Source organism: Rana temporaria, chromosome 5 (assembly GCF_905171775.1).
Source record: "Rana temporaria chromosome 5, aRanTem1.1, whole genome shotgun sequence".
In the NCBI taxonomy this organism is placed as follows: domain Eukaryota; kingdom Metazoa; phylum Chordata; class Amphibia; order Anura; family Ranidae; genus Rana; species Rana temporaria.
The window spans coordinates 52,602,691-52,618,645 of NC_053493.1; the positions used below are offsets into that span (position 1 = coordinate 52,602,691).

A 15,955-nucleotide genomic window follows, 5' to 3' on the forward strand; every position below is an offset into this window, starting at 1 on the left:
CGAAATTGCGCAATAAATATCGCATTCGCATGTTGCGATATTTCGATAAAATATCACGAATATTCTAAGCCAATCAGAGCGCTCCTACCGCAGTTATTAAAAAAATCGCAATTATTTTCGCATTCGCAATAGCGAAAAATCGCATTCAATTAATTTCGATAAAATATCACGAATATTCGAATTTAGCGAATATATCTCGAATATTCGAATATATATTCGAGATATATCGCGAAATCGAATATGGCATATTCTGCTCAACACTAGTGGTGACATATAGATTGACAGACATAGTATATTTGCACTTTATGTCTATATAGACACATACGTTGTGCTAGCACTTGCACTTTACCATATGCACTATAAATATTGGCGCAGTGTGTGGCACCCGGGGTGGAACGCCCCCCAGTTGATACGCCACTGGACCCAACAGTCAAACAGATGGGAAGTGCTGCTGGTGTGCCAATGTTTAGGCTAAGTTCACGCTACTGGGATGCGATTTTGATGCAAATTTCAGTGTGATTGTGTAGTGAAACTTTGATGTCTCTACTGTCGAGATTCGATCCATCTATGGGCAGGCTGATTGTACCCATCGATCGACTTGGGTGCAACCAGCATGCCGGATTTTAAGCATGTGATCATTGACAGTGGCAATAGCTTGGCAGGGACGGCTCCCTGCACCCCCAGGTGGGAGAACACAATATCTCCGCAAGAGGGCTTATCCCATCAACACTGATCATGTTGATAGGGAAATCGAGCGATTTTCTTTCCTCCAACCCGTGGTTGTAGGAAAGAAATTATCATGATCTATAGTCGGCTTTAAGGGATTCTTTTGCTTTTTACTGCTTTAGCCAAGCACAGGTTTCATGTTAAGGACTCATGGTCAATATTCCTAAGCCTGATAAGATAAGAGATTTGTGTGCTCGCCTGTTTGTGTGCTGGCCTGGTTGACTGAAGTAAACCTAATTCATAGTGATCGCCACACAGATATTTTAATAAAAATATCTAATACAACTGTGGATGACATAAATCTTTTTTAAAACCATCAAACTGTTTTTGAGAATTTGATATTTGGTATGGTATTAGACATCAGTAGTCTGGCAATGTGAAGAATGAAATAAAATGTATTTTGCCTGCTGACAAGTAATGTGGAAAGTTTTATATACGGTAACATTATTGCTCTTCAATACACTGCTTGTTTTTCTATGTGAGCTGGGGCAATTGGAGCTCCTAATTTTAAAAGAAGGATTCTTTATTTTAAAACAATAAATACATACATTTTTAACGGATTTACGCTATGAGGGTCATTTTTTTACATTTAATTACATTTGGATACCCGACCATTCAAACAACGCTGTGGAGGAGGAGGATACCCCAACGAGTGGGATACAGGGAGTGGGAGTATATATTACTACATGCTCTTTACCCCTGCAGGGGTAGGGCTTTCTGGTGAGTGCACATACAAGAGGGGAGCACGGAAAAGTCACCCATTTTTCTGCACAGGAAGTCACGATAGACTGTTATCACTTGGATTTTGCACAATTCACTTTTGGGAGTTATTTGGATTATGGACATTAATAGCTTTTTTAATATACAACCTTGGACTTATGTATTTTTTTTTTATAATTTTCCAATAATTTTTTTTACTGATTCTGGCTTGCATTATTTGTATTATATGCTAATTTAAGCCACTTCACAGAACATTGGATACAGTGCTCACATTTATGCTCTTAATTTTTGGAAATTAATTTCTCACTAACTTTCATATAAACTACTTTGTACTATAAGAGAGTTAGACTACTTTAGAGGATCATGTTTTTTTAAAATAATCTTTTAAATATTTTTTATTAATTACTGCAGAGCAGCGCCAACTTCCCTTTTCCTGAACTAAAACATTATTTTGCATACTTCCTGAGAATTTGTGTGACCATTTGAATAAAATACTCAAAGAAATTCCCTGCAATATAGACTCTTTTAATTCCAAATAAAATAAAATAAAATGTAATCTTTTAAATTCACATAAAAACTTTATTTTCAAAATAAATTATGGACAATCAGGATCAGAAAAGAAAACACCATTCATAAATCTAGGTGTCACAACATGTTTTATAGCTTCATCAAAATAATCTTGTGGAACATTGTTCATTTGTGACACATTTATTTTGTTCGCATTGTCCTGTTTTTTGACAAAAGTTCCAAACAGTGCTAACAGCACCGGAAGAACAACCAGTCCATGGAGCATTCCAAAGGCGATAACAAGGAATATGATCTTGAAAAATGTTCTGAAGATGTAGCTCTCTGAAGTGGAGAGTACTATGACACCCAGGATGGTGGAGAGACCTCCCTGTAATATAGGATAGCCAAGAGAGTGCAATGCTTCAATCATCCTCTCATTTGCAGTGGATTTCTTGTTTGAAACAAAGGCGTATGAGATATGAGCTGAGAAATCCACTGAGAACCCAATACAAATAACAAGGTTGATCATGGATATGGAATCTAAGTTAACATCCCACAAAGCCATGAATCCAGTGACCCCTACAATAATAGATGCTATAGCAAATGTCACCCAGAGGGAACACAGAGGATTTGGAATTAGCAGTAATGAAATAACAAGCATAACAATAGCAGCTACAGCAACATTTTGAATTGTATTCTGGATGATTACAGCATATTGATCAAAGTATATAAATGCCGGATGGTACACAAGGACAGGGACCTCACAACTCTTTGCTGTGTCCCGAACCTGATTTAGCATGTTTTTCTCATCTACGGAAGAAGTGACATTCATAGTCTGGATAAAAAAACGGGAAGCTTTTATAGTTCCTGACTGAATGTCCACATCTTGTTTCAAATCTGGAAATCTTGATAAATTTCCAATAAAGTTATTTCTATCATTTATATCCAGTTTAAGCAGTTCAGCAAACACAATGTATGCTTTCAACCAGGACTCAGAGAGGTCTTCACTGACATAGGAGGTTAATTTAAATGACTCTATACACTTATCAATTTTATTACGGGTGTCTACATCCCAGTAAGGAACTTCCTGTGTTACCACAACCATAACTCTGGGGCCATAGTCATCAAAATATAAATCTTCATAATCATAGAAAGAACGGACATAGGAGCTGTCAGTAGCCAAGTTACGTAAATCGATTCCTTCCTGTACCTGAAAGCACCCGTATATGCTGCCAGCTAAATATCCACCATATAAACCCAACACAATGATCTTAGTCCAAATGTTGGTTATAAATGGACCATAATATTTCTGGAAGAAATTTGTCATGGGATGGTCAGTCTCCGTACCAGTGATTGCACTGAATGTTCCTCCAACACAGCAAGCATTAAAGAAAGTGGAACGGTGGTCATCTTTTTGCTCTGGCACTTTTTTACAAACCAACCAGTGCCTGTTACTCTCTTCTCTTCTCCCATTGATGGCTAAAAATGCACCAAAACAAGTGATGTTATATAGGAAGCAGAACAGTATAGCTGTTCCAGTATAAATACAGAAAGATTGCACCGACCCAAAAGAAGTCATAATTCCTATATAGAAAGCTAGGACATCTGTGAGGGTTGTAATTGTTATGGAGACCGCAGCTTCTTCATATGTCTTGCCCACTCTTTCTTCAACTGGACTCTTAACTTTAGTTTGCTGCCAACTGGAAACCATAATGAACATGTCATCCACTCCAACACCTATACCGAAAGTATATTATTACATCAATAAACCATAAACAGAAACAACATATATACATGGCATTCTCTTGTCTATTTCTTCTGCACCTAATCTAGGTGTACTTTATATTATATTATTGATTAAAAATAAATGTGAGGAAATCTAAAAACAATACAGAAAAAACAAATATGGATTTAGTATATTCCCACACAGACACATTAGGCACATCGTTTTAGCATTAACTTAATTATTACAATTATTTTTAGTATGATATTTTCTTAAACATATTCTTTAACTAAGCAAATACGGAGAAACAAATATCAATGTAAAAAAGAGAGAGAGAAAAATAATTCCATATTAGCACACTAAATTAATCTACAAATCGCCTAAATATTAACATAATGAAATGATCAACATAAAACACCAATACATAATGAAAAGTGTCCATGAATTTTTTTTTCATGCGCCAACATATGCAAATCAATATGGCAATACAGTCCAAATTAAAGTGATGAAAAAATAGTGACACCAAAATCCTTGACTATCCTTGAAGTGATATGTCCCCCCGTGATGAAGTCCAAAGTGACAAAACGTGTCGGGACGTGGCTACACGGCAACGCTGAGACAGTAACTCCATGTGTATGAAAGAAAGCTATGAGGAGATTGCAACACTAAGTCATCTGCCATGTTTGGAATTTTAACAAGGCGATTTTTAATCTTTTATGATATAAGTGCGTTACTTTTAATAAACCGATTACCTTAAGGTGTTTTTACACTATTGGAGGCTCTGTCTCAATTTCTATCTGTCTTTCATAATCAGGATGGAGATTGGCATGTAAAAGCGGCTCTTCAATAACATCTAATAAGGCGATATTTGCCAGACGCTATAGTGAATGGCAACATCATCTGGTGAGCTTTATTCCTAAAGGGGTTGTAAAGTTTTGTGTTTTTTCACCTTCTGTGCAAAATGAACTGCACAGTGGAGGTAAGTATGGTATGTTTGTTATTTAAAAAAAAAAACCTTTACAACCCCTTTAAGAGCCGGTTCACAATATTGCGACCTGGGGGGGGGGGGGGGGGGGCGACATGACAAATTACATGCCGTCTTAATGCACACTACTGAAGTCGCTTCGACTTCAGAAAAGGTACTACTTCAAGGCGACTTCTAGGCGACTTGTACCCATTGATTTCAATGGAAGTTGCCTCCAAGTCGAATCCCCTGTCTTAACTGAAGCAACTTTACAGGAAGAGAAACTAGTTTTCTCAGGCAAACCCCTCACTCCCACATAGCTGATTATTGTTTGATTGGCCACTTGCAAAGTCGCCTGTCCTGGAAGTGACTTGAAGTCACGTTGTAAGTCACGCTAAAGTCGCCTCGCAAAGTCGCGCCCAGAGTTGTGTTGCCCCTGTGTGAACCGACACTAAAGGAGTGGAATTGCCACACATCACTTTGGTGAAGGATTTTGGTGGATCAACGAGATTTTGTTTCACTATCTTTTCATTACATTAAGTTGGACTGTATAACCATATTGATTTGCATATGTTGAAGCATATATATTTTTGGGATATGCCATATGGTCACTTTTCATTATGTATTGGTGTTTTATGTTGATCATTTTATTATGTTAATATTTAGGAGATTTGTAGACTAATTTAGTGCGCTACTGTGGAATTATTTGTCTCTCTCTTTTTTACATTGTCATTTGTTTAACCTAATTTGCATGTTTATTGAATATTACGTGGCAGCACAAAGAGGTGTTTTTCAATAACGCAGTATGCACACATATATTCTTTAACTAGACAAGATCTGTATGTGCCATATGCGTTTCTGGAGATGGGTTCTTTATATACATGAGTGTTTAATCTGGTTGCTATTATAGTATATGTACAATAGAATTGGACCCACTTAAAAGTAACAAGTCATGAGAAGAGACAAGAGAAGATATATGCTAAATTGTTGGGGGTGGTTAGCAAATCAGACTGTACCTAAAGTGATATTACATGCAAGTTTAAAAAATAACTTACCTGCTCTATGCAGTGGTTTTGCACAGAGCAGCCCCATTCCTCTACTTCTTGAGTTCCCTGCCGTCACTCATGTCCATCCCTTCTGGCAAGTGCCCCCAGAGCAAACTGCTTGCTGTGGGGGCACCCAAGCAGGCTCGCCAATGAGGAGGGAGAGTCTCCAGAGAGTCGAGGCTATTATACACATTACTGGATCGCAATGGGGCTCAGGTAAATATTAGAGGGGCAGCTGCACACAGACATATGACATATGCATGAAGGCAAAAAACCTTGAGCCTTTAGAACCACTTTAATCTAAGGGGTCAGAAAGTAATTAATATTTTCATAAGGAGTTTGGCAGTGGCACCCTACATATTCCTTTACATCGGTGTACTCATGTCTGCTGTCTTATAATGATTTACTTATAAACATATATGTTTGAAACTTACCTAAAATTAGAAATGGGGCATTTGCTGCTGTAACAACAAAAGGCACTCCACAAAGTAGCAAAAGACCAAAACTAGAAAGCACAGCTAACCCAGCAGAAATAACTCCAAAAGTGGCCACCCAAGTTTTATTCCTCACACAGTCACGCCTATAAAGAAATAGAGATACAAGGTTTCAGTAAATATGCATTTCTAATTGTGCGATTTCTGGTCTGAGATCCTTTTCTAAGTGAGAGTACAGCCAAAGATTTTGTTTTATTTGTCACACAAGTTATGAGTAAAGGATTTATGAAAATCAATTTTTTTTAGCCACTTTCTCTTTAGTGTAAGTATATATACATCATGGACTGGCAGCAGTTATACCGGGATCATGGATGGAGCTTTACTTAAAGTGATCACTTTGGAAGGTGTTACCCTCCAGCTTCCATAATGTATTCATGTATATAAATGATAGCATTTATATACATTAACCACTTAAGGACCGAGTCTATTTTTCAGACTCTGTGTTTACACGTTAAAAAAACAATATGCTAGAATTGCTAGAAAATTACTTAGAACCCCCAAACATTATACATTTTTTTATAACACCCTAGAGAATAAAATGGCCGTCATTGCAATACTTTTTGTCACACCGTATTTGCGCAGCGGTCTTACGAGCGCACTTTTTTTTTACAGAAAAATCACTTTTTTATATAAAAAAATAAGACAACAGTAAAGTTAGCCCAATTTTTTTTGATACTGTGAAAGATAATGTCACGCTGAGTAAATTGATACCCACCATGTCACGCTTCAAAATTGCGCCCGCTCGTGGAATGGCGTCAAACTTTTACCCTTAAAAATCTCCATAGGCGACGTTTAAAAAATTCTACAAGTTGCATGTTTTGAGTTACAGAGGAGGTCTAGGGCTAGAATTATTGCACTCGCTCTATTGATCGCGGCGATACCTCACATGTGTGGTTTGAACACTGTTTTCATATGCGTATGCATTCGCTTCTGTGCGCGAGCTCGTCGGGACGGGCGCTTTTAAAAAACATTTTTATTTATTATTTGTTTTACTATTTTTTTTTACACTGTTTTGTAAAAAAAATCTAAAATTGGGTCACTTTTATTCCTAGTACAACTAATGTAAAAATCCCTTGTAATAGAAAAAGCATCACAGGTCATATTTAGACTAAAATGCAATAAAAAAAATAAGACGAATGGGCGGAAGTGACGTTTTGACTTTGCTTCCGCCCTGCTATGGTATGGAGACGGGTGGGGGTCATCTTGCCCTCACTCGTGTCCATGCCTAGCACGAGAGAGGACCCGATTGCCTCCACCTCTGCCGGCCGCTTCGGTAAGCGGCAGAGGGCATGGGAGAGTGGCGGAGGGGTGGCCCTCTCCCGCCGCCGATAATGGTGATCTCGCTGCGAATCCACCATTATCGTTTACAGGACCACTGCCTGAAGAGATGGATACCTCGGTTGTGGCAGCAGCTGCTGCCGTTGCCGAGATATCCCTCTTCAAAGCAAGGATGTATATAGTTGTGCGGCGGTCCTTAAAGTGGATGTAAACCCAAAATGTTTTATTTATTTTTTGATGTCACAATGTAGAGTATATGATTTCCTATCATCTGTGCTCAGTCTTGCCACAGAGAGTTAATCCAGCTCTGAGCAATCCTCTTTTATTGTTCAGTGAAAATTAACAGACTTCTAGATAAAACCCTGTCTAAATACAAAGCTGGATTAACTCTGTGTGGCAAGACTGGGCACATATGATAGGAAATCTTATACTGTACATTGTGACATAAAAAAATTATAATTTTGGGTTTACATCCACTTTAAGTGGTTAATAAATTGTAATTTTATAAATCACTGCCTGTGGTCCATTTAAAATCCCAACTTGAGGAATCAATCTTTTACTATACGTATTCGGGATGGGATCCACAAGCAGTGCAGTCAATTAGATGGGGCAAATATTTCATATTTCACTGTAAATAGTTGGGTTGGTAGTGCACAGGGGAGAAGGAGTTTGGAAGCGACAATGATTTAATCACTTCCAGTTTCACTTTACCTCATTTATACTTACCAGAAACTGATCGATTTGATCGGCTGCCTTGGTGGGATCAGAGGTGGGATCAGAGGTCTAAGTGATAAGCAGTTGCTTATCACTTGTGATAGCAATAACATTTAATGAAATAAAAAAGTTAAAAGTGTAAAATTACATTGAAAAAATATATTTACATTTTTTTTTAAAAGTACCCCTGTCCCCTAATGCTCACCTGCAAAAACACATGTAGGTCTCACATACATATGTAAATGGTGATTGCACCACACGTGTGAGGTATCACCAAAAACATCAGTGTGAGCAATAATTTTAGTGCCAGAACTCACATGTATCATTCTTTATACTGTTAACCTGTAAAGGCGTTTAAAGCATTGCCTAAGGAAAAACGTATTTATCATAGTTTGATGCCATTAACAGGAGTACGCAATCTTAGATCTTGACATGTTTGGTATCTGTTTACTTGATGCAACATATTTTACCCCAAAAAAATATTATTTTGTCTTGTTTGTTTACACTACAATCTATTTAAGTGTATATTTTCCTGAAAATGTTATTCTCCAAGGCTTCTGCTTTAAATATTCAAATTCAATTCAAATTTCAAATATATAATCTATGGCCGTTTTAAGAAATATTCTAGCAAAAAAAATGCAGATTTTTACATGTATGAGAAAAATTTCAAAATTGGCCTGGACGGCAAGTGGTTAAAAATCCTTATATAAGTACTGGAAGACTGTCTTTTTGAGTTTCTCCTGCATGCCTGAGCCCAAATGTAGGGGTTATTTATTAAAGATAAAGTGTGGGGATCCTGTTAATCTTTTAAACATTCAGTCATGGTCTGGGATATATTAAAAATATAGCTTTTTATTTAGAAATTGTGGGTGTTTAAAATATATGTTTTTATTTATGTTTTTCACTTGTTTTTTGGGGGAATGGAGTTCAGCTTTAAAACCACTTATAATGCTGTTATCATTTATTAGTTTAATTTGACAAATGTTTCAAGTATTTTATATGTCTTATTTTCCACATAGTGGAAAAGAATAGTAAAATGTAACAGAAAAAATATGCAACACTAATCAATAATAATAATAATAATATATCAATACATAAACGCTAAATTCCATACATTAAAATACCCTGGAGTATTTCATTGTATGGAATATAGAGTTTATGTATTTTTGGATTAACATTGATAAATTATTATTGATTAGCGCTGCATATTAATTCGGTTATGATTTATGGGGGATAATTTAATGTAGCTGCATTTAATTTTTGGAGCGTTTTGTAGCACTATCTATTTGACATCCAGCATAAGGAAGGTCTTGTCAGGCCTCGTACACACAACCAAGTTTCTCGGCAAAAACCAGCAAGAAACTTGCTGGGAGATATTTTTTTGCCGAGGAAACCGGTCGTGTGTACATTTTCATCGAGGAAACTGTAGAGAAACTCGACGAGCCAAAAAGAGAGCATGTTCTCTATTTCCTTGACGGGAAAGGAGAAAATTGGCTTGTCGAGTTCCTCGACAGCCTAACAAGGAACTCGACGAGGAAAACGATGTGTTTTGCCCGTCGAGTTCCTCGGTCATGTGTAAGAGGCTTTATAGTTAAATATCTCAGTATAGTATATAGTAAACACATATAATATCATTTAAAAAAATTGAAATCAGGTGCAAGTATCTGTTTTGTGCCTACGTAATCTTACCTTACACATGATGTAATGGAAAAGAATATGGTGATAAAATATGTGATCGAATACAGAGGAATTACAGTTTTTGTTGTTCCTTCAAACTCCTGTTGTCGTGATATTGATGAAAAGTAAGATGTCTAGAGTAAGAAAACAAATGATTTTTTACTAAGAACAGTTACAATTAAATCATGTGGCAGCAGCTTTGTCACTCACAACAGGACACATTGGTGCAAATTGTTTACTATATTGTATGTCTTTACACAAAGTACAGAAATCTTCAGTGATCAGGTTTATATATCCTAAACTATTTTTTAAACATTTGTTTAACTTTTAGTGTTTATTTAAATAATTTAAACTTATTTTTAGAATACTAGTTAAAAACTTTAACGAAAAAACTAGACTAAGCAAACCTCTGAAAAAAACTGCAATAGCAACCTACATCTGGCCAAAACGAAGCAAATCTCGGAAAACTTGCAAAAACAGTCTACATTTGGCCAAATTTAAAGTAGAAGTATTTTTTTTTAACAGCAGTTTTTTTTATTACTCTTTAATCTAACACCCCCCCCCCCCCCCCCAAAGTAATGTTCTTCTCTTCCCTAGTAGATTTTTCTAGTTCGTCAGCTGTTATGGAAAAACCTTCTGGGGTGCATCATCTCGCTGGTCTAAGCGCAGTTTACTACTGTACTGAGCATGGCTCACACTCCACAGTTTGATCTCTGTTTTCTGCAAGAGGAAGGACCTCTTATGTCATCAAACTGGCCAGTAGACTCTTGAAAAATAATTATATATACTGTGTATATATATATATATATATATATATATATAGTCATTGTCAAAAGCTGTAGTTAATGCTTTTAAGCTTTGCCCAAGAACTGAGGTAGCCTTGATTTGAAGTATAATATTAAAGAATAGAAGTAACACACATTAAGCTTGATTCACTAAGGACAAATAAACGTGGGTTGATTTACTAAAACTGGATAGTGCAAAATCTGGTGCAGCTGTGCATGGTAGCCAATTAGCTTCTAAGGCCTCGTACACACGACCGAGAAACTCAACGGGCGAAACACATTGTTTTGCTCGTCGAGATCCTTGTGAAGCCGTCGAGAAACTCGACAAGCAAATTTTCTCCATTCACGTCAAGGAAATAGAGAACATGCTTTCTTTTTGGCTCTTCGAGTTTCTCGACAGTTTCCTCGACGAAAATGTACACACGACCAAGTTTCTCGGCAAGAAACTTGCTGGGATTTTTTTTTTTGCCGAGGAAACCGGTCGTGTGTACATTTTTCGTTGAGGAAACTGTCAAGGATCCCGTCGAGCCAAAAAGAGAGCGTGTCTTCTTTTTCCTCGACGGGAATGGAAAAACTTGCCTTGTCGAGTTCCTCGACAGCCTAACAAGGAACTCGACGAGAAAAACGATGTGTTTCGCCCGTCGAGTTCCTCGGTCGTGTGTACGAGGCCTAACTTCTTGTTCAATTAAGCTTTGTTTTTAAAAAAAGAAAAAAAATCTGGAAGCTGATTTTTTTTTGTTTCTATGCAGAGCTGCACCAGATATTGCACTCTCTAGTTTTAGTAAATCAACCCCACAGTGCACTGCAAGTGCACTTTAAGTACAATTGCTCTACATCTGAGGGGAAGCTCTGCTGGTTTCTATCATTCAATCATGTACAAACAAAAATACTATTTTTTATTTATCTCGCATGTGATTGAGTATTCTTTGCACAGTGAAGTTGTACCTTATTTACTAAGCTCTGGAGCAAGTGCACATGCGGGGTACAGTAGTATATTTGCCTTTAGCAAATCAACCCCATTATCTTTTGCATGAATATCCTTTTATAATGAATACCCTTTTTTTAGAAAAAAAAATCCCCATGACACAATTAGATATTTGAATCGAACACCAGTTTACTTCCCCTCACTCTCATAAACCATCTATCTAATTTGTCTGTCTGTCCGTTCGTCTTTTCAAAGTAAAAACAAAGAGAACAAAAATGATAAAACCATTTTCCTTACCTGTACAGTCTTCAGTTGCAGCATTTCTATATTGTGAGACACATGCTTGATAAAGTGTTCAATCCATTGCAGACTTTTTTCTTTGTCTTGCTGGCTGTCTTCTCTCAGATAATACACTAACCTTACTGCTTTTGCTCTCTGTACAGTGTTGTTGGGGTTCAGTGTCACCCCACCCAAGTATGTTCCCAGGAATGTTGTCCCTTCAAACATGGGGTAAGTAATTTGTATTGTCTCTATCAGATCTACATTACTTTGTACTTTGGATAAGAGTGGGTTTATTGCCACACATTTCCCCCCCATGTCTTTTGCGCAGAGCTGCTCAAAACTCAAGATCACATTAGCATTCTGTTCCTTTAATGTGACACTAAGATTCTGCACCATCTCATCCAGCTTTACAAGCTCTCTGAATGAATTAACATTGATAATATTATCAGAGAGACTGACAGCAATGAGAGAAACAAAAGAGCCTTCTGTATAGAGTCTCTGTGCAGAGAAATGCCCGGAGTCGTTGGTTGGGAAGTGTGTCCTCACAAATTCTCTCTCAGATTTTGCTGGACCTCCTATTGGGGTGAACTCATTTTCTATGTCATTAGCCTGCCTTTGGGGTAAAAAGTAAAAGCCGGCTCCCAGTCCGGCAGATATGATCATGGGAATAAAGAGGAACCACCAGGGGTACCTGCCCACCACTTTCCCCAGCTTGTAGAATACAAGAGAGAGAGGTCTCTGTATACAGTCTGTCCGACAACCAGGCATTCTTCACCCTGCCGTAAGCTACCGAATGATACAGACTTGGAGGAAAGCAGGCTCTGTTAATAAATAAAAAAGGAAAATATAAATTCACAACAGATAAGCAATGATATGACTAGCTCTGCAATGCTGTATGCACAACAATAAAACAGTTCATTTCTTTGGAAGTTTATTTACTTTCTGATGACACTATAGCTTGATTGAACCAACTGACCTTTGTACCTCTATTCCAAAGAATAGACTGTCATTTATAATACAAATAGCACAATAATTGATTTTCAAATTTTTAGCTGTTACTGTATATTTTAACCACTTTAGCTCTTGCAGCTGTATACCACTTATAGATCCGAACAATATTTACATGTGCTATGGTGACACTATATGTAAAAAGAGATATATTTTGTGCGATTAGCCACTTGCCGACCACCTAACGCAGATGTACTGTGGCAGGCCGGCTCTATTGCGTGAAACAATGTACCTGTATGTAATTTCGTGCAATAGACACTGGCGGCGCCCACGTACCGCTGGAGGCACGGTTGTGTGCTCATTGGACACAGGGGGTGCCAATCAACGGATCCGGTGGCCCCGATGTATGCCAGCCACCCATGATCGTTCCCCAGAGAGGCAGAACGGGGACCTGCCTATGTAAACAAAGCAGATCGCCATTCTGACAGGGTAGAAGGTAGAGATCAGTGTTCCTACCAGTGTCATTAGTACAGTAAGGCCGCGTACAAACGCCGGACCGTTTTCATCTGACATGTACGCTGCCGGATTTTGGTCTGATGGTTGTACACACCATCAAACCAAAATCCCCGCGGACAGAGAACGTGGTGACGTATACGACACCGACGTTCTCTGACGCGGAAGGTCAAAGCTTCCACGCATGCGTCGAATCAATTCGACGTCATGCGCGGGTTCTCGGGCCAAGCGGACATGTCCGATGAGTCATACTGACCATCGGACATGTCCGGCGGACATGGTTCCAGCGGACGTGTTTCTTAGCATGCTAAGAAACAATTGTCCACTGGAAACCTGTCCGATCCGCCGGAAAATTGTCCGGTCGGCCCTACACGACCGAACATGTCTGCGGGAACTGGTCCGGCGGACCAGTTTCAGCAGACATGTTCGGTCGTGTGTACGAGGCCTTACAGTGCATATTTTTAGCACTGATCACTGTATTAATGTCATTGGTTCCCAAAAAAGTGTCAAAAGTGTCAGTTAGGTGTCCGATTATACTGCCACAATGTCGTAGTCCCGCTAAAAATCATTGATTGCCGCCAATACTAGCAAAAAATTAAATATTCCATAGTTTGTAGACACAATCATTTTTGGGAATTCGAATCAATATACACTTATTGAGATTTTCTTCCAAAAATATGCAGCAGAATACATATTGGCCTAAATTGACGAAGAGTTTTTAAATTTTTTATTGGATATGTTTTAGCAGAAAGTAAAAAATATATTTTTTGGTTTTAAAAATTGTCAGTCTTTTTTTGTTTATAGTGAAAAAACAAAAGAAAACGCAAAGGTGATCAAATACCACCAAAAGAAAGCTCTATTTGTGGGGAAAAAAAGGACACCAATTTTATTTGGGTACAGGCAACATATCGGTACTGCGACATTATGGCGGACACTTTTGACACATTTTTGTGACCTTTGGCATTTTTATAGCGATCAGTGCTATAAAAATGCCACTGGCAGGGAAGGGGTTAACACTAGGGGGCGAGGAAGGGGTTAAGTATGTTCCCTGGGTGTGTTTTAACTGTAGGGGGGGTGGCACTGACTAGGGGAAATGACTGATCGCTGTTCATACATTGTATGAACAGACAATCAGGCATTTCTCCCCCTGACAGGACCGGGAGCTATGTGTTTACACACACAGCTCCCGGGTTCTCACTCTGTAACAAACGATCGCAGGTGCCCGGCAGTGATCGTGCCCGCCGGGCACGCGCATCGGCGTCAGGGGCGAGCGGGGGCCGCGCGTGCGGGCCTCCGGCGGACGCGTGCGTGCCCCTATTGCCTGCTCGGCGAGATGACGTATAGCTACGTGATCTCACCCAGCAGAGTCGACTTGCCGCTGTATAACAGCGGTGGCTGGTCAGCAAGCGGATAATCTAGACCTGTGCCTTCTGCTTGATGAGGAAAGAATTTGTATACTGTATTTTCCGGCGTATAAGACGACTTTTGCTGTTCCGTGATAGGCAGAACACTCAGCTTCCCAGCAGACACTGTGTTCAGTGTTCCGCGTTCCGCCTATCATGGAACAGCAGAAGGAGGAGGCGCGGCTTTTGAAAAATGGACGGCCGCGGTCTGACTGAGAGTCTGCATGATAGGCTACCAGCAGAATTAGAGCCTGGCAGAATTGTTCCAGTAATAGAGAACAAGTGATAATGGACGGCCGCGGTCTGACAGATTCTGCATGTCAAGGATAAGGTAAGGGATCGTCGAGACATGCAATGGCACAGTGAGGTATGCAGTGAGGCATGTAATGGTTGCACAGTGAGGCATGTAATGGTGGCACAGTGAGGCATGTAATGGTGGCACAGTGAGGCATGTAATGGTGGCACAGAGAGGCATGTAATGGTGGCACAGTCTAGCATGTAATGGTGGCACAGTCTGGCATGTAATGGCACAGTGAGGTGAGGTGAGGCGAGGCATTACTAGTAGGAAGGGGGTCGTCTTATACGGTGAGTATATCCCAAAACCAACATTTTAGCTGGAAAATTAGGGGGTCGTTTTATACGCCCAGGCACCTTATACGCCGGCAAATATGGTAAATAAATGAATGACTGCGTCTAACAGCTCAAAACTTCACCAGAAATACTGTACCAGTGTTTGACACTGGAGTGGTTTCTGATTGGATGACTACATACGTTTGATCTTAGCATTAAAAGTTCCTACTTGTAATTAGGCCAACATATCACCATTTCCTATGAATACCCCCTCAAGTTTAATTACCATCAATAAATACTTTTTGAATGGTCAAATAACATACTTTATCACCCCTATGTATGTATCTATCCTATGTACCCTTTGAAATGCCTAGTTCGATAAACAGGCTATTTCCCAAATAATGAAGTGACCTTGTATAAATCTAACATAGTAAAGAGTCATCAGCCCTGCCTTTTGTTATGTAAAATATATTAGGCTTGGACAAATTATAGCCTGGTCTATATATCAGTACTATATGTTTGTGTGCATGTATATATATATATATATATATAGGGCTAGATTCAGTAAGAATCGCCTATCTTTAGGCGGGCGTAGCGTATCTCATATACACTACGCCGCCGTAACTTTGAGAGGCGAGTCCCGTATTCTGAAAGAATTTGCGCCCGAAGTTACGGCGGCG

The 15,955-nt window shown here is 38.9% G+C and overlaps 1 protein-coding gene across 1 annotated transcript in view; it reads right to left on the reverse strand.

Annotated features, from left to right (window-relative positions):
• Positions 1-1,939: 1,939 nt before the first annotated feature.
• The window catches only part of PTCHD3 (patched domain containing 3), a 17,066-nt gene continuing 3,050 nt past the window's right edge, over positions 1,940-15,955 (reverse strand). Inside the window, exons 2-5 of the mRNA XM_040352579.1 lie at positions 11,857-12,662; positions 9,862-9,983; positions 6,121-6,266; positions 1,940-3,690 (exon numbers count right to left, since the gene is read on the reverse strand). Coding sequence (XP_040208513.1) covers positions 2,042-3,690; positions 6,121-6,266; positions 9,862-9,983; positions 11,857-12,609 — 2,670 coding nt within the window. The 5' untranslated portion in view covers positions 12,610-12,662 and the 3' untranslated portion in view covers positions 1,940-2,041. The remainder of the gene's footprint in view (positions 3,691-6,120; positions 6,267-9,861; positions 9,984-11,856; positions 12,663-15,955) is intronic.